The following is a 19,582-nucleotide window of genomic DNA, read 5'->3' on the forward strand; positions in this document are numbered from 1 at the left end:
AATCAGGTGCTAGTTAACCACCACAGCACTATTGGGTTCTTGTTTAAACACAATGATGTTTACATACTTACGAGAAGACACAAAGGTCACATTAGTTTGTGGTAATAATAAAGATTATATGCTATTCAGTGCACAGTAGAGTATATTATTATAATTTATGTTTTTATGTTAATGGAGGATGTCTTATATCCTACCTGAAAATATATTATCATTATTTTCATTATTCATAGGGAGTTGGCAATTTTTTTGTAAAGTGTGTCATTCATTTTTAAATATATGTGGTCTGTAGCATGTCAAATACTTACTGTATACTCAAAATTATGAGGTCATAAGGAGCAAGGTTACCTCCCCTTTCTCTGCTTTGGCCCCCCAGAGAATTTGGCCCACCCATGAGAAAGAGAGAGACATCATGGCTTGCAAACAAGCAAAGTGGCAGTTGGTCAAGGCCACACCCCCACCCTCCATCTAGCCTACTGCTCCCAATAAGTGACAAAATAACGCCAACATTTTCCTATTCACATGTTGTGATTTATATAGTCACAGTGTGTACAAATAACAAGGTCACATGAGACACAGCCATCTAACCATATACATACTGGGAACTATATTCTCAGAAGGCTACTAAGACCTGCTACTTCTGCTACTTGGGCGGAGTGATTAGCGCAACACCTGAAAAGCACCGTTGTTACTCTCTGCTCCTCACCACGGCACTTCTCAGGTGTATGGGCAAGCAAATCACTCCGCCCAAGTAGCAGTGCTTCGCCTTCTGATGAGAAGGACTATGTATGGACTTATCTAACTTTGGGGGATACGGTGAATAAGCTAAAGTCCCAATCGGTGTGTTCCTTTAAAAATGTCAAATATCAATTAACGTATCAGAAAAATATATTTCTACATATCATGAAACGATTCATCATAACAGACTGAATCTGAAGCTACTAAATCAAACCAAGTAACAGTGTCTTAATTGGGAAGCAGGCCAACACAAGCTTCCAGGAGAGCTTCATAATTCACTCTGGCACACATTGTCTACAACTCCAAAGCAGTTCTACAAAAAGGCCCACTTTAATGGAAAATGTCATCAGTTAAATGTTAATGGAAGAGCAACACACTCAAAAAAACTGACAGTACTTAAAAATCTGATTATAACTGCTGCATCAAATTAAACACGTCGTTTTTTTATGGGATATATCCTCTGTATAATTAAAAAAAAATGGTGAATTGGTACAAACACAGTTACCTACATTAAAGAGAATGTCAGTTAAATATGTCGAGTGTTGAGGAGGTGGCAAAGTATGAATATCTGAGCGTTGCTTAATGGATTGTCATAAAATTAGAGAGCAAGTATGAGCAAATAGCCAGTGTGCCTGTAATGGATGACACTAGCGAAACAAAGTATGAAAAATATGAATATTTTGCTGTTGCTTAATGGAGTGCAGAAAAACATATAAAATGCTAATCTGGCTGCTGTAACTCTTGCCAGAAAACACAGTAAATCTGTCTGCAGAGGAGGAAAAACCTTTCATAAAAATGCAGTGTCGAGAGCAGAGCAGAATCAGGAGGAAAATAGTGGCGTGCAAATCGTCCCCTTGTCAATAGGATTAGGCATTGAGAACCGGTTCCAACTTGAAATCGTTTCAAAAATTACGATTTCAATGGAATCGTTTTTTTTTTTTTATTGGAATCATTTTGGAAAAGTTTCATTTTCAAATCCGATCATCAGTTCCAATTTTAATCGTAATTGAGAATCGTAGGAACCAAATCAAAAGCAAGAATTGGAATCAGAATTGTTAAAATCAAAACGATGCCCAACCCTAATTATCAACCTGTTTTGAACACAATATATTTGCCTTCAGTGGAGCACAATACTGACTTTTAAATAAATAATATATTACTACAAATAATTTGCATCATTTGCATATGTTACCATAGAAACCAAAACTTTGATCACAAAATGTGCAGATCTTATTGTGGTAAATCTTAATGGTTCTGAGCTTCCGTTGATGGGGACAGATAATATGAAAATGTTGCTGTTGTTTACAATACAAAATGTGCAGATACTTACCATGTATTGGGACAAAACTGAGGACAACACTGAGCTTGGTAAATACAAGGTGTTGATCTTAAAGATTTAAATATTTTACTATTTATTGGTCTGTCATTTTAACAGTCATTTTACCTCGCAGAACACATGAGTTGCTGTACTACCACTGCCCTCGATCGGCTAGTTTGTTTGTTATTGTGTGACTTTGGTGTTTTAAATATGTGATATGTGATACTGTGATACTGTGATACTGTTTTATGTTTTAAATGTAGATGTTGTAAATGTTTTAAATTATTTAAAATGTTTCTGTACAGCACCTTGTGCAACGTTGGCTGCTTTTAAAGTGCTTTATAAATAAATTTGATTGATTGATTGATTTTAAAGGGTTAGGAAATAACAAAACTAACAAATTAACTAACTGATTGAGGCAGTGGAAGACCAGCAACTCCTGTCTTCTGCAAGGAGTCTGGTGGCTTTGAAGAGAGCAGAGATAACGGCTTCAGTTCCCCATCGTCAAGGGCTGTCTGACAGCAAGGTCAAGCGGTAAAATGTCCTGAATATAGCGTACACTTAAACTGATATTGATTTCTTTTAGGTGAGCTTTTTTTGAAGGTGTTTAAAGTACGTTTAGCTGCTTCCCCCGTCCACCGCAGTACATTGCTTAGCTTCCGTGTCGGTACTCCTAACTGCTACTCCAAACTGGGGGCGTGCCGACCGCCATCTACTGTAGCTTATGCACAGACTATAGAGAAGTACCTCATACAACCCCACTTTTAAAAGATATAAACTATACCTTTAATAAGGTAGTTGTTTTTAACCCTAATGACATCTTTTCCAACCGTTTTGTGTCTAAACCTAACCAAACCTTAACTTTAGCGGTGGCAGAGCGTGTGAATTATTTTCGTAACAGCGTTTCAACAGAGTCATAAAAACCCAAATTGGCGTCAGTTTTAAAGGCAATACGGAACCACATGCTCTATCATATAGTATTGGAGGACTTGTTGAATGTAAACTGGTCAAAATCAGGACCAGACTAATTATTGAATAATTGAAGACTTACATTACAATTAAATTTGCTTATGGAAGCAATTGTGTGCACATGTAAAAAGACACACAAAACAGTCCCTCATATACGCTGTATGCTAATCGTTGTGCAGTGAGGTGTTGATGATGAGAGGCAACAATGGCCGGATTTCACCGTTGCCCACTTAACAGCAACAGTGAAATAAATCTCACACACGCTGCAGGGGGGAGCTGAATCTCGGCAGAAAACGCAGCGATTCCGTCTAACACGTACGACAGCCGGCTTCATAAATATGGAGGGCAGAGTGTTGAGGAGCGGGAAATAGTATGAATATTTTACCGAGGCCAGTGGGAGACTGATGGTGAGGATGGCCAGAGAGAGAGAGAGAGAGTACAGCTGCTTGCTTCAGTGTTATATAACACACACTCAAGCAGATTCACACACACACACACACAACACAAATGGACACTGGTATACAAACTGAAAACATACAGTGGGACAAACACATGGGACATGCTTCTTATGGCAGTGGGAAGCGAAACCAAACACACAGGCAGAAATAAACACATAAACACAAAGTGACAGAAAATGAACACAAGCGACAGAAAGGATGAATGGACACACATATTCTGTTACTCACACACACAACCACACACACACACACACACACACAAACACACCGTTGCAACCCACGACTGCATTCATCCATCTTATTTTCATCATACGCAAGATGCCAGCCCGTCAGGGACAATAACTGGCTTAATACACACACACACACACACACACACACACACACACACACACACACACACACACACACACACACACACACAAGGTACAAAGACATGGCAGTGGAGAAAAGAGGAAAAGAGCCAGAGAAAGATGTAGGAGGCAACATACTGTACTGTATGAGTTATAGCTATGTATAAACAGAGAGGGAGAGGAGGTGAAGAAGGTAAAACTCAAGTCTCAATTAAATATAAATGTCCCCAAATCCAATAGGGTTTAAAAACATAAACATTAAAACAAACTATTTAAAATCATGCAGAATCAATAAAACAAGAAAAACAAAAAACAAATTATAAGTATATATAATATAAAAATCTGAAAATAAGTAAAATGATCCTACATATAAAAAGATATAAGACTAGTAGCACAGAATCAACTAATAAACTTTTTTTTTTGAAGCCCAAAATATGATTGACCACTTGTAAGGCTACACTGCCATGTATTTTATGAAAGTATGAGTTATTGCAAAGAGCCATTGAGTAGCATACGAACAATCTTGGAACCCATCGGCCAATATTTCAGGGGTTCCGGTATAGCCAGCGGATATCCGGGCCAAGACTTCCTTTACCATGCACCGGTCATTGTTTACAGTCCGATTCTTTACTTTTTGTAGTTTTTTTTCTATCCAGGCGACATTCCGGCTTATCTTCATAACATAGTTAGTTTCTGAGACTGCACTGCGGACAGTGTGTTCCGCCTTTTTCTCTCCACACAGAATGTTTACCTGGATACAACCAGAGACCACTCAAATGTGATTGGACAATACTACTCGGAATACAAACAGAAACCAGAACGCTTCCAATACCAAACTCTTATCCAGTTGCCTACAGATTCTGCATTCATGTGCAGATATCTGTTTATAGAGATTATTTTACGGTGAACTACTTGAATAATTAGTTTCAGCACAGACAGAATGGAGACATGTCTGCTCACTCTTTACAATATATATAATAAGTAGAATCTGTGCACTGTTCAGTCACCTCTGAAGAAATTATCTTGTCAACAAATACAGAGAGTGCAGAGTAAGTGTTTGAAAATGGTTTCTGTAAGTGGTATAGCTAGATTAGCAAAAGCCTTTCTACAGTAGCATGTGACATGAACAGTTAGAGTAACAGCCACAGTGTTGAGGACTAAGGTGACTGAAGGTCATCATCTCAATTACTTTTTGACTGAATATAAACTTTTTGCGTAGATGGCAATAACTCATTAAAATCATCATTTTACAAATTGTATAAAAACAGAAAATCCATTGTCTGTCTTTTTGTTTGTCAATCCCACATTGTCCTAATAATCCTGCCTAGAGCATCATTTGCGTATTAATTCACAGCTGAAAATAGACAAACAAATGCATTATTTGCCTCTATTTGAGGAACGATTGTCAAAAACTATGACGCTCAGCTGTTTTAAGGAATTACTTATTTTTTTTATTTAATAAATATGGTAAATATTTGTGACCCGTTTTTAAAGATTTGCATTATCAATGGGTGCCGATCGGCTTGGGGCTGAATGCCACAGGGTAGGGAAGTCAGAAAGTATTAAGGGATGGACTAACACTCGTTTTGGTTGTTTTATGGAAGAAAAATAAAGCCAGCCTTATCCTTTAACCCTGAAGAGATATACAATATCTCCAAAATCCTTGTACTGGCAACAAATTAACTGTGAAATGTAATGTGTTATGGTATTAATTTGTACATTCATTCCCTCAGGTGTTTGTTCAAAGTTGCCCCCCCCTCCTTGTTCATTCAGCTTAAAACCCACTGAGATCGTTTTAATGAAAGAGCCGGGCAAAGGGCGAGACAGCATGAGTCACACAGAGAAAAAGAGAGAGAGAGAGGCAACTAGCAGAAAGCAAAAGCAGTGGAACAACATTACCTGAAAACAAATGGAAACCCTGGTTCCCTCGAGTGCTAATTTGCACACACACACACACACACGTGCGCGCGCACACATACACACACACACACACACACACACACACACACACACACACACAGGTTGAACACTACAAACAAGAGACTAATATTAAAATGACAATGAAAGTGTTTCACCTTTAAAAACAAAAACAAGGCAGAGTTACAACCTCTGACTACTAACTACAATGTAAACAGACGTCTTTCAATGCCTCTTTCTACACAAACAGACAAAAAACAGAAATATAAACCCACACACACACACACACACACACACACACACACACACACACACACACACACACACAAACACACGCACAGACGCACAGACGCACAATCACATATAGCAACAGCGTTCACCCTATCCACTACAAATATACAAATGCACAAAATCTCAAATACTACCTTAAACAACAACGCAATGCAAGGTGAATCCAATACACACCATCAGCAGTATCCCTCATGAGCTAACAAGCACACACTCACACACCCTTCAGTACAATATAAACACAAGATAGAAAGGGAAATGTAACACACACGTCCTCTCACATTTCTGCATGCTAAAACACACACACATACACACACACACACACACACACACACACACACACACACACAGACACCTTCAAGGCAACTGACACACACCCATATCAACGCAGTCCAACACCACACATGCATGTAAACACTTTTCTACCCGCCTTTGCTTCTGCCTGCACGCCTTTACCACCCACTCAAAACAGCACACACATACTCGCCCACACACACACACACACACACACACACACACACACACACACCTTCCATCCATCCATCCAATCCGCCCTCTTTTTCCTCTCCATCCATCCTTACCTTGCAGCAGGCTCTGGAGGTTGAGCTGAGCCTGCTGGTGCAGCTCCTCGACACACTCCGGCCTGCTCCACGAGCCGAACACGTTCACGCTCTGTTGCCATGGAGACCTGAAGTGGGCCGCGCCGCCGCTGCTACTGCTGCCTCCTCCGCCGCTGCTGCTGCTGTGGTTGCCGTCGCCGTGGCTGCTGCCGCCGCGCCTGACGCTCTCCGCCTCTAGACCACTGGTGGCTGGAGGGGGGAAAAAAGAGAGGGAGGGAAAAAATATTGAGAGGAAGTGATGGATGGAGGGAGGAGAGAGGGAGGAGAGAGGAAAGAAAGTGACATAAGGAAGGGGAATAAGATTATTGAGAGGAACGAGGAGGAGAGAAAGGGAGGAAGGACAAGAGAGGCAAGGAAAGAAGGGGTGACAGGCAGGAGAGATAGATGAAGGTGGATGGGGGAGAAAGGGGCAGAGGAGATGAAAGATTAAGGCGGGAAAGGAGGGAAAGAGGTGGAATAAAAGGAGGAGGAGTGTAGAGTAGTGTAGGGGGACAAAAGAGACGAATGATGAGATGAGAAAGAAGAGGAAGATAGCGAAAGAAAAAATGGAAAAAGGAGAGAAAAAGGGGGTAGAGAAGGAGAACAAAAAAGGATAGCGAGAGAAGGAAGAGAGAGAGAGAGAGAGAAAGAAAGAAAAAAAACATGTAAATAAAAATTTATGAATTTGCATAACTAATTCCGAGAGACGCAGATTACATAACGCAGTCTGTTGTCAGGGAGAACAAGGAACGAGTAAGAAAGGAAGGAGGGAGGGGTATAGGGTAGAAAAAAAAAGAATCCAGGATTTAGGAGAAAACGAGGGAGGGATGGACGGGAAGAGAGGTAGAGAACAGATTTGAAGGGGAAACAGAGTGAGGAAGCGCTTAATTAGGAGGGAAAAGGAGTGGAAGGGAGATAGAGGGACTGTCACGGGAGGAGATACAGTATACGGTAGAGAGGGAGGGAGGGAGGGATTAGGGCAGGGAGGTGTGAAAGAAAAAAGACAAATTGTGATTGTGGCATTAGGGTGAGAAAGAAGAACAAGAGTGGGAGGAGGAGGGAAACGAAGAATGACATTTAAATGGAGGAGAACGGAGGGATAAAGGTAAAAGGGAAGGAGTCAAGAGAAGGAGAAAGACGCTGGGAAAAAAAAAAGTGGAAGGTAATGTCGGCCCCCTGTCACTATCAAACCTCCAACACAAACAGACAATCAAAACAAATCGCTCGGAGCGATCGCAAATGGCCATTCAACATCGACATGAATGAGGCGCTGCTTTGAATCAGTGGTGACGAAATGATCTGACACATCCAGCAGCTGATAAGACATGACTAACAAACACAGGAAATCCCAAATGGGACACAGCAGTCGCCGTCCAACTGAGCTGTCGAGAAACTTTAGGCGCGGAAAAAGTCGGCATTATTGCAAAAGTGAGATGAGAATTTGTCCACTACAGTGTGTCGGCAGTTTGTTCTGTGGTAAGAATTACTCAACCCACTCCCCAAACTTAGTGTTGATAAGTTTAATGGTTTACCCGAGCACCCTTGGTCTTATTAGCTTAATAGCTGAGCAGACACAAAGGCGTAATTACATGTCCATTAGCGTTCCGTTACAGTAGCTTCTTTTTAGCAGCAGTCCAAAGGGCACTGCAAAAACACACATTCAATGCCAATGTTTCTTAAAATAACTTTTCCTACAATATCTGTTTACATTGCAAGTAGAGTAGGGTTAAAGTTAAGGTTTGGTACTTGGTTAAAGCAACACTAGAGAACTTTTCCCGCTTCTGTCCCCCTACAGGTTGGAAGCGGAATTGCCCATTACATTATATTATGCAAGTTTGCCAGATCGGGTAGCGCGAGCTGTAGTGAGACAACCTGTAGGGGGACCGTGGCGGGAAAAGTTCTCTACTGTTGCTTTAAAGGTCCAATGACATGGTGCTCTTTGGATGCTTTTATATAGACCTTAGTGGTCCCTTAATACTGTATCTGAAGTCTCTTTTATATAGACCTTAGTGGTCCCCTAATACTGTATCTGAAGTCTCTTTTATATAGACCTTAGTGGTCCCCTAATACTGTATCTAAATGAGCTTTCCTTAGGATGTGCCATTTCTGTGTATGTAGCTATTGAGGAGGAGAGAGGGAGGGCAAGGTGGAGGGTGGGGGTGTGGCCTTGACCAACTGCCACTTCGCTTGTTTGAAAGCCATGATGTCTCTCTCTCATGGGTGGGCCAAATTCTCTGGGCGGTCAAAGCAGAGAAAGGGGAGGTAACCTTGCCCCTTATGACCACATAAAGAGCAAGATTCCAGATCGGCCCATCTGAGCTTTCATTTTCTCAAAGGCAGAGCAGGATACCCAGGGCTCGGTTTACACCTGTCGCCATTTCTAGCCACTGGGGGGCCATAGGCAGACTGGGGGAATGCATCATGTTAAAAAAACTCATAAAGTGAAATTTTCATGCCATGGGACCTTTAAGATAAGTGAAAAATCGTCAATATAAAAAAAAAAAAAAAATCAATTCTTGATCTGAGACATATTACAAACTGAAGTGTTACAATCCATCACTGCACCGCACTACCTTGTGCATTGGCACTGAATATTGGTACAGGACATAAACTGTGTCTATAATGGCCCAACACTGTGCATCATTTCAAGGGGAGACTTAAAAGGAACCTCATGTATTGGACTCAATTATCCTACATGGCAACTTAACATCACAAGCTCCCTATTAAGGAGACCTGGTGGTTCAGTTAATTAATCATTCATAACATTTAAGCTAAGAAGGATGCCCAGCTTGTTTTTGAATCCTACCTTTATAATACTCTACTCAGTGCACATAATCCCCATCTCTCTTACAATGATTGTATTTCTCTAAAAAAAAAAAATGTGTGTGTGTTCTAAAAGATTTTCTAAAACCTGAATCTAAGTACATTCACCTTCAGATATCATTCAACACTTGAACATTACAATAGCAATGTCTGCACTGCTGGCATGTCCACACGTACACCTTGTTTTTTTAGATAATGGACCTTCCTCTTTACCTGAGACAGATTTTCTTTAACAGAAATATCACTTTGTCCATGTCAGAGTGTTCCTGAGCAGGCTGGCGCACCAAATACTACCCTATCAACTTGTAAACTGCTTCGGTTGAGATCCTCAGCTAAACAACAACAAATCTAAATATAAATGTGCGGACTCCAACACGTGTGTGGGTAGTATCTCTGAGGGGAATGTGAAGAAACTATTTCTCGTTTTGAAGTTGGGGGAAAAAAAGAAAATGGTTAAAATTGAAAGAACACTCAGTTCCCGGCAGACAGACGTACACAGTTATTCCACCGGCACTATCACGTCTTGTTTGCTCTGAAGCAGCCGTCTCCTCTCACAAAACCACAAAACCCACCGTACTGCATGGAATCATAATTTCACCCTCCCAGCTACCGGCTTCATCTGCCCTAAGCTGCTTTCACACAATCGTCTCCCACCAGAGAGAGCTACTGCTTATGATACAGAGTTTCACGTCAGTTAGCATCAGCGGCAGAGAAGAGAACAAAAGGCAATCATGCATGACTTATAACGTACTGTAGAATACACATATATTCTTACCATGGAGCCTATGCTATTTTACTTTTTCTTATTTGGAGCCTTAAATACATTTATTTTGACTGAGTCTACTGCACTGTCTTTGGCATTGTTTCTTTCTAAAGGTAATCTGTGTTTACTGGATGTATGAATTGTGTTGTGAGCCTTGCTGCCAGCTAAATATCCCATTAGGGAATTTAAGTTTGAAGCTGAGGCTCACCCAACAGATTATACTTGTTTCTTTTCTTAGACATGCAGTATTTTAAGCAGGAAACAGACTTTTGCACCTACTTTACCATAGTTGTTGTGACTATTTTTCTACATCCAGTGTGCAAAAGAACAATAAACTATACTGACATGTATACGTACATATGTACGTATATGTACAAAATATAAATTGGCACAAAATTTAAGCAAACAGTGATATTTCAAGGACTACAGGTAACTTAAATCCATATTATTTTATAAGAAAAGATCTGTGTATTTGGAACCTTAAATGATTAGTTTTTTGTAAATACATTGTTGCTGCATAGATAAAGTGTAGAAGACTCACAGACAAACACTCCCTATTTTTGATAGTAAAACCGTGACTGGAGGCTGCAAAAGCTTCTTCGGTGGACTTCGGTCAAGTTGTTCCCAAAGGGCAACTACAGCATGTATGTGTGGCACGATCCGTGTTGCATGTGTGCACCAATTTGGAACTATTCAAAGGAGTTTGGTCCTTTAATATCCCTAGCATGCACGACTGACGTTCTGTTTTCGATGCTGGCTCAAGCTTGAGCATTTTAAGTAACTCACGGTGAATGTGTAATTAAATAAATACCATGGAGAGGTTAGATTTGGTACAAAACCCAACATTGTGTCAGCAGACTAATAGCTCAAATGACCAAAAGGTCAGAGTTGTCTCAAGTTTTTTCAAAGGTTGCACCTCGATTGTGGCCACTTGAGTACACGTTGTCCCTGAGAGATGTGACGTGGGGTTGAGTGCTCACTGGGAACATCTTTTCAAAATGCTGGCATCCTTTTCCCATTGTTAACAATAAAAGAAAAATGATGCACACTTAAGATCGCCCAGAGCGAAGTAAGTAAATAAACAGGGGACAAAAATAAAATGCTCCAGCCTTGGTAAAAGGACTTCAGGTTTTCTACAGCTACATACATGTAGTGGAAGGTGATAATGTGTTCAAGTCCACAGTAAATGTTTCGATACAGGCAAAATGTCAAGACATTTTTAAGATAGATGCAATTCTGTTGTATAACCTTTTTGTGGTGTTTCTTTTTTAGATGGATATTTAGAACGTATATCAGAGTCATTTGCAACAAATGCCCGAGGTTGCTCCTTAATGTCATTTTGGATACTATGCTAAGTGTGATCGGTGCCACCAAGCTTCCCAAAGTCACAGTTGAAAGCATCTTAAAAAGGTAGTTTTAATCATACTAACACATGTATGCAAACTAAAACGGTTTCTTAGTTATAGTTAAAGATATAGCCTAAACATCAGCTGTGTACCCCAACATGGATTGGAGGACACATAGCTACTCTAAAGCAGTTGCTAAATCCATTATTGCGTTTTTTAAGATGTGGGACATTTAAAAAGTTAAATATATGATCTTGTGAGGACGAGAGCGTGCTTCTGTGTATTTGGGAGGGTTAGGTAATACGTGCTGAAGTCACACAAGCCTCAGGAGTTTCTAAAAATGTGGCACACATTACTGTAAATACAGGAACTAGAGCGAGAGAGAAAAGGAGAAAGAGAAGGAGAGAGTGTTAACTACCTTAGTTACTGTCATACCTTTGAGACAGCGCCATTTCTGTGACTGTGTGCCAAGTATTTCTGACTGTTCTCACTGCACATCAACACAGCATGGAGTCGTCGTCTATCTAACAAGGTTTTTTCATAGACTGGAAGCCTCGCAGGATTCAGACTCAAGACCAAACACACACCACCACTGCTGCAGTGCAATGGCAGATCATGCAGTGCTATAAGAAACCAATAGGAAGCTCCACAAAGCTGGATGTCAGCAGGACAGGAAGATGAAATGACAGGACTGTGGACATTGGGTCATACAGCTCCATGTCTATATTAACCCCATTAGTAAGTTTCTCTCCATCAGGCATGACAGTTAAGACAAGAAGAAGACAACCTGTAACCTGGCACAAGACCCTGAGACCGTAAAAGAAGACAGCCTGTCACTTCATAAGATAGAAAATGCAATACATGATGTGCCAATCGGGGAGCAGGTTCAAACATGCTGCTTTTGAGCACTGTTGATGCTAGAAAATAGGACAATGGTATAAAGATTCACAACACTGATGCACGCAAACAAGAGGGGCCTTCAGAACAATAGCCAAAAAAGTATTCATTAAATTGTGTTGAGCAATTCAAAAAGGTCTGCTTTTTCACTCTTGAGACATAGACTAATGAAGAGAATTAGCTCTGCTGGCTAGCTAACATATAGCTAGCCTTTCTGTCACCTGAAATGTTAACACAATTTGCAACGTGGAGTAAGCACATTTAGCTGTTGCAATCCTGTACCTACCTACTTTGACGCATGTTATCATGACAGATAAATGCTTGTACCTGTTAAAAAAAAATGCATGAGTCACAGTCAGACAGCTATAACTTAGCTAGCGTTAGCAGCTCACAGGCCTCTGTCAGCTAAAGTGATACACAAGGGTTAAGCAAAGTTTTTGAAAGATATTATTAATTGCTTCCATAATTCAGTTATATTAAGTGAGAAAAACATCCCATACCCTTTGTTTCATCTGTCATGCCATCACATTCCATGCTATCACAGTGATAATTAAACCTCTAACTGAGATACACGAAAACAACAGTTTTGGTGAAGGGAACTGTCTCTGTATCAACTGCTCCTCTTTGTAAATAAGTAATGCTAACTATATGCTAACTAAAGCATTCTCAGTGTCAACTGTAGCCTCAAGTCTGGATAGTAAAGTCACTAGTCATTTGGTAGGACAATTTAAAATGTTCCTGCCAAAAAGTGGCTAATAAGAAAGTATTATTATTTGACTTACTTGACTTGAGTTGTAACAAAATTACTATCAGGTTAAGGCTGTTTGATAATAATTTACATTTAATAAAAGGACACTGAACCACAAAACCATCCTCATAACATAGTTTAAATAACATACAATGGGTAATATTCTCGATATATCAATTTTTGATTTTTTAATATGAATCCCTTGTTCTGCTTCCTAAATTAGATTTCCTCCTTCAAGAAAACTGTAAAAACCTATATTTACTAGGCCTAAAAGAAAATGAAAACAAGTTTTGAGATATAGTGGCAAATTGAAAATTGTACATGTTGGATCCTACTGTATGTGGAGGTGTTGAAAGATAAAGCCAAGGTTAGTATTGCATTTTTTTTTAAATGGTATACAGTGTTTTGGTTGTGCTTTAATTCAGGCATGGTGTCTGAGGAACTGTTTTGACCTTAGCATACTTTCAAACCTGCAAGCTGATGGCACAGACTGTTTTGACGGATGCAAGAGACAGAGGCGTCTTCGGGGGAAGACTTGTTTCCTTTGACGTTAACAATTAATTCTTGATTAAAAGTTGAGCAGCAGCCGTACACACACAGACACACATATATGCACAGAGCACACTAAGTCTGTCTCAGCGGAGATGGCACTCTTTTTCCCTTCCTCCCTTATGTAACCGCGGTGACATGAAAAGGAAGGAAGATGGAGGGATTGGGTGGAGGAGAGACACAAGCCTCTGGGCATCACTGGGCAGATTTAGGAAGAAGAAAAAAAAACTCAATCTCCAAAGTCCTTTTGAATAAAGGGTAAAGATTGTTCTGGAGAGAAATACATTGCAGTGATACAATGGATCCTATCAGAGGAAAAAATATGAGCATGAATGTCAAATTGGCCCACCAAGCCTACATGCTTGTTCACCATCATGTCCTAAATAGCTACACTCTTGTAAATGAGGCTCATAATTTTTTGTTTTATTGTAATTTATTTCGATTTTTCTTTTTTTTTTATTGTTTTAGGCATTTTTGGCCTTTGTTGACCTATTTGAATCTGAAAAAACTGGAGATGAGGGCAGCGATTCAGAAGTCTGGAAAAGTATTTTCATTTTCTACCAATGTACGTACTTATACATCTACTCCACAATATTTTACTTTTTTCCATATACAATATCCTGAAATGGGCCATTCTGCCTTAGGAGTACTTTGGTACTTTTTAGTATATTCTGATGCCAATATTTTTGTACTTTTACTTAAGTGATTATGGTATTGCTAGTTCTAAGTAAAATATTTATGTATGTCTTCCCCTGCTGCAGGTAGCAGGTGGAACCAGTGCCGTATAATATGTATAGTACCAATGATCATCAGTTATTGTTTTCGACAACCTGTCAACAACTGCTTCACTGCTTTCTAGCCAATTGTTGATCTGCTGCTGCTGACATGTTGGTTGATTGAAAGATTGCGATGGATGTCATTCTTCTCTGCTTTTATGTGACTGGTTGACTGCAAAATTTGAATTGCCTTTTTGGGATGAATAAAGTTTTTTGAATTTAATCATTACTGGCGTGGTAGAGATGGTGATGAGACATTGCCCCTATTGACCTTCTCTATCATTAAACAGGAAAACAGGAAAACAGGGAGGTGAGAGAGGGTTGAAACCGCCAGCGTTACTTCCAGCTGACACAGAGAAAACACAGGAGTGATACTTTGACTGCGCCCACTCTCACAACAGGGAGAGAGATGCCATATACACACGCACACACACACACACACACACACACACACACACACACACACACACACACACACATCCTCATCAAAAGGTTTGGCAGTGTACTGAATACTGTCCATACTACACACAAACAAGAAAAAAGACGAAAAAATAGATTCACACCTACAGAACTCCATACTGACGCACATTCAGAAACACACACGCATTATAGCGAGGTGTTACTTTGTCTCTAAGGCCTATTACTAATTCATTCCCCTCTGTGTGCATTGAAGTGTCAGCAGGAAGGACACAGATTTAGACAAGCTGTTATCACCGGACACACACACTTTCTCTCCCACACACACACACACACACACACACACACACACACACACACACACACAGACACACAGATAAATGGGTAAACACGTTAACCATCGCTCATATTTTATTGTTTTTATCACCCACGTACTCGCACAGATGTCGCGTATGCAAGATAAAAATACATTTGTGCATCTTTTACACACTTGTGAGGAAATGTAATGTGGTTGACAGGCCAGGAGCTAGTGCTGTAGTGCCAAGTACTGATCTGTGTGTGTGTGTGTGTGTGTGTGTGTGTGTGTGTGTGTGTGTGTGTGTGTGTGTGTGTGTGTGTGTGTGTGTGTGTGTGTGTGTGTGTGTGTGAATGACAGGCTTATGAGCCACTGTTACCTTTAGCCCAGTGCTCAGCAGATTCATTTATGTTTGTCTTAAATAACACTGCCACTGCCCAATGAAAGGCCTGTCTAAAAATAAAGTGTGTGTGTGTGTGTGTGTGTGTGTGTGTGTGTGTGTGTGTGTGTGTGTGTGTGTGTGTAGGCCGTGCAGTAAACTAGATTTACCGACTACAAACCGAACATTTGCCGTCCTTCTGGGTGTCGTTATCGAAATTACCCAGACGTCCTGCGTAGAGACTTTATCTCTACTGACCTTTGTTATTACGACTGAGTATCAAAGGTCAATGCAGATATTATAACTGACCTCCGAATCTCTTTGCTGTCAAGGTAATTAACACAGCTTAAAACTGTGTGGAAATGCACGCTAAAAAAAAAGAATACTTCATAATCTTTATACACTAATTATCTTCCAGCATGTTTCTGATTAAAACTTGCCAACTGTTTTAACATCGTTACACTATTAACTACTACACTATTCTGTAAGCTTCTTCCGTGAACCATCACCTTATCGTGGTGGAGAGGTTTGTGTGTCTCTGTGAACCTGAGGGCTGTGTTGTCTGGAGCTTTGTGCTCCTGGTAGGGTCTCCCAAGGCAAAGTGGTCTCAGGTGAGGGGCCAGACAAAGAATGGTTCAAAAACCCCAATGAAGAAGCAAGGTAGAGATGGAGTGACCCTGCCCGGAGGAAGCCCGGGGCCCCCGTCTGGAGCCAGGCCCAGACGGCGGGCTCGTCGGCGAGCGCCTGGTGGCCGGGTTTGCCACGGAGCCCGGCCGGGCACAGCCCGAACAAGCTACGTGGCTCCCATCTCTCCAGCCCATGGGCCCACCACCTGTGGGAGGAACCGTTGGGGTCGGGTGCGATGCCACATGGGTGGCAGTGAAGGTCAGGGGCCTCGGCGGACCAGACCCGGGCGGCAGACGCTGGCTCTGGGGGCGTGGAACGCCACCTCTGTGGGGGAAGGAGCCGGAACTGGTGCGGGAGGTGGAGCGCTACCGGTTAGATCTGGTGGGGCTTACCTCACGCACAGTCTCGGTTCTGGAACCATACTCCTGGATAGGGGTTGGACTCTTTTCTTCTCCGGAGTTGCCCAGGGTGTGAGGTGCCGGGCGGGTGTGGGGATACTCACAAGCCCCGGCTGGCGCCGCTGTGTTGGAGTTTACCCGGTGGACGAGAGGGTCGCCTCCCTACGCCTGCGGGTTGTTGGGGGGGAAAACTCTGACTGTTGTTTGTGCATATGCACCAAACAGGAGTTCGGAGTATTCGGCCTTCTTGGAGACCTTGACTGGAGTCCTGCATGGGGCTCCAGTGGGGGACTCCATTGTTCTGCTGGGGGGACTTCAACACACACGTGGGCAATGATGGAGACACCTGGAGGCGTGATTGGGAGGAACGGCCTCCCTGATCTAAACCAGAGTGGTTGTTTGTTGTTGGACTTCTGTGCTAGTCATGGATTGTCTATAACGAACACCATGTTCGAACATAGGGATGCTCATAAGTGTACCTGGTACCAGAGCACCCTAGGGCCGAAGGTCAATGATCGATTTCATAATCGTTTCATCTGATCTGAGGCCGTATGTTTTGGACACTCGGGTGAAGAGAGGGGCAGAGCTGTCAACCGATCACCATCTGGTGGTGAGTTGGGTCAGGGGGTGGGGAAGACTCTGGACAGACCTGGTAAGCCCAAACGTGTAGTGCGGGTAAATTGGGAACGTCTGGAGGAGGCCCCTGTCCGACAGACTTTCAACTCACACCTCCGGGCGGAGCTTTTCGTGCATCCCTGTGGAGGCTGGGGGCATTGAACCCGAGTGGACAATGTTCAAAGTTTCCATTGCTGAAGCTGCGGGCGAGGAGCTGTGGTCTTAGGATCTTAGGTGCCTCAAGGGGCGGTAACCCACGAACACCGTGGTGGACACCAGTGGTCAGGGAAGCCGTCCGACTGAAGAAGGAGTCCTTCCGGGATATGTTATCTCGGAGGACTCCGGAGGCAGTTGCAGGGTACCGAAGGGCCCGAAGGGCTGCAGCCTCTGCCGTGAAAGAGGCAAAGCAGCGGGTGTGGGAGAAGTTTGGAGAAGACATGGAGAAGGACTTTCGGTCGGCACCAAAGTGTTTCTGGAAAACTGTTCGCCACCTCAGGAGGGGGAAGGGGGAACCATCCAAGCTGTGTACAGTAAGGATGGGACACTGTTGACCTCCACTGAGGAGGTAATAGGGCGGTGGAGGGAGCACTTTGAGGAACTCCTGAATCCGACTAATACGCCCCTATGTTAGAGGCAGAGCTGGAGGATAACGGGGGATTGTCGTCGATTTCCCAGGCGGAAGTCACTGATGTAGTCAAACAACTACACAGTGGCAAAGCCCCGGGGATTGATGAGATCCGTCCAGAAATGCTCAAGGCTCTGGGTGTGGAGGGGCTGTCCTGGTTGACACGCCTCTTCAACATTGCGTGGAAGTCTGGGACGGTGCCAAAGGAGTGGCAGACTGGGGTGGTGGTTCCTCTTTTTAAAAAGGGGGACCAGAGGGTGTGTGCCAATTATAGGGGTATCACACTTCTCAGCCTCCCTGGTAAAGTCTACTCCAAGGTGCTGGAAAGGAGGGTTCGGCCGATAGTCGAGGTTGAGGAGGAACAATGCGGATTCCGTCCTGGTCGTGGAACAACGGACCAGCTCTTCACTCTCGCAAGGATCCTGGAGGGAGCCTGGGAGTATGCCCAACCGGTCTACATGTGTTTTTGTGGATTTGGAGAAGGCGTATGACCGGGTCCCCGGGAGATACTGTGGGAGGTGCTGCGGGAGTATGGGGTGAGGGGGTCTACTCAGGGCCATCCAATCTCTGTATGACCAAAGTGAGAGCTGTGTCCGGGTTCTCGGTAGTAAGTCGGACTCGTTTCAGGTGAGGGTTGGCCTCCGCCAGGGCTGCGCTTTGTCACCAATCCTGTTTGTAATATTTATGGACAGGATATCGAGGCGTAGTCGGGGTGGGGAGGGGTTGCAGTTTGGTGGGCTGGGGATCTCATCGCTGCTCTTTGCAGATGATGTGGTCCTGATGGCATCATCGGCCTGCGACCTTCAGCACTCACTGGATCGGTTCGCAACCGAGTGTGAAGCGGTTGGGATGAGGATCAGCACCTCTAAATCGGAGGCCATGGTTCTCAGCAGGAAACCGATGGAATGCCTTCTCCAGGTAGGGAATGAGTCCTTACCCCAAGTGAAGGAGTTCAAGTACCTTGGGGTTTTGTTCGCGAGTGAGGGGACAATGGAGCGGGAGATTGGTCGGAGAATCGGGCGCAGCGGGTGCGGTATTGCATTCAATCTATCGCACCGTTGTGACGAAAGAGAGCTGAGCCAGAAGGCAAAGCTCTCGATCTACCGGGTCAGTTTTCGTTCCTACCCTCACCTATGGTCATGAAGGCTGGGTCATGACCGAAAGAACGAGATCCAGGGTACAAGCGCGGCGAAATGGGTTTCCTCAGGAGGGTGGCTGGCGTCTCCCTTAGAGATAGGGGTGAGAAGCTCAGTCATCCGTGAGGAGCTCGGAGTAGAGCCGCTGCTCCTTTGCGTCGAAAGGAGCCAGTTGAGGTGGTTCGGGCATCTGGTAAGGATGCCCCCTGGGCGCCTCCCTAGGGAGGTGTTCCAGGCACGTCCAGCTGGGAGGAGGCCTCGGGGAAGACCCAGGACTAGGTGGAGGGATTATATCTCCAACCTGGCCTGGGAACGCCTCGATCCCCAGTCGGAGCTGGTTAATGTTGCTCGGGAAAGGGAAGTTTGGGGTCCCCTGCTGGAGCTGCTCCCCCCGCGACCCGACACCGGATAAGCGGACGAAGATGGATGGATGGATGGATGGATGGACTATTCTGTAAGCAATACTATTTTATGTCTGGTTGTGTTTAACATTTAATAACTTTTTGCCATTTTGTTAAAATAAAAATATATTTCTCAAACTCAGGTGTCAAAAA

The 19,582-nt window shown here is 43.1% G+C and overlaps 1 protein-coding gene across 1 annotated transcript in view; it reads right to left on the reverse strand.

Moving 5' to 3' along the window:
- Positions 1-19,582, reverse strand: part of nhsl2 (NHS-like 2) — a 152,959-nt gene that overhangs the window by 39,751 nt on the left and 93,626 nt on the right. The window contains exon 2 of the mRNA XM_028563635.1: positions 6,617-6,844. Within this exon, the coding sequence (XP_028419436.1) occupies positions 6,617-6,844 (228 nt within the window). The remainder of the gene's footprint in view (positions 1-6,616; positions 6,845-19,582) is intronic.

This window comes from Perca flavescens, chromosome 19, assembly GCF_004354835.1.
Source record: "Perca flavescens isolate YP-PL-M2 chromosome 19, PFLA_1.0, whole genome shotgun sequence".
In the NCBI taxonomy this organism is placed as follows: Eukaryota; Metazoa; Chordata; class Actinopteri; order Perciformes; family Percidae; genus Perca; species Perca flavescens.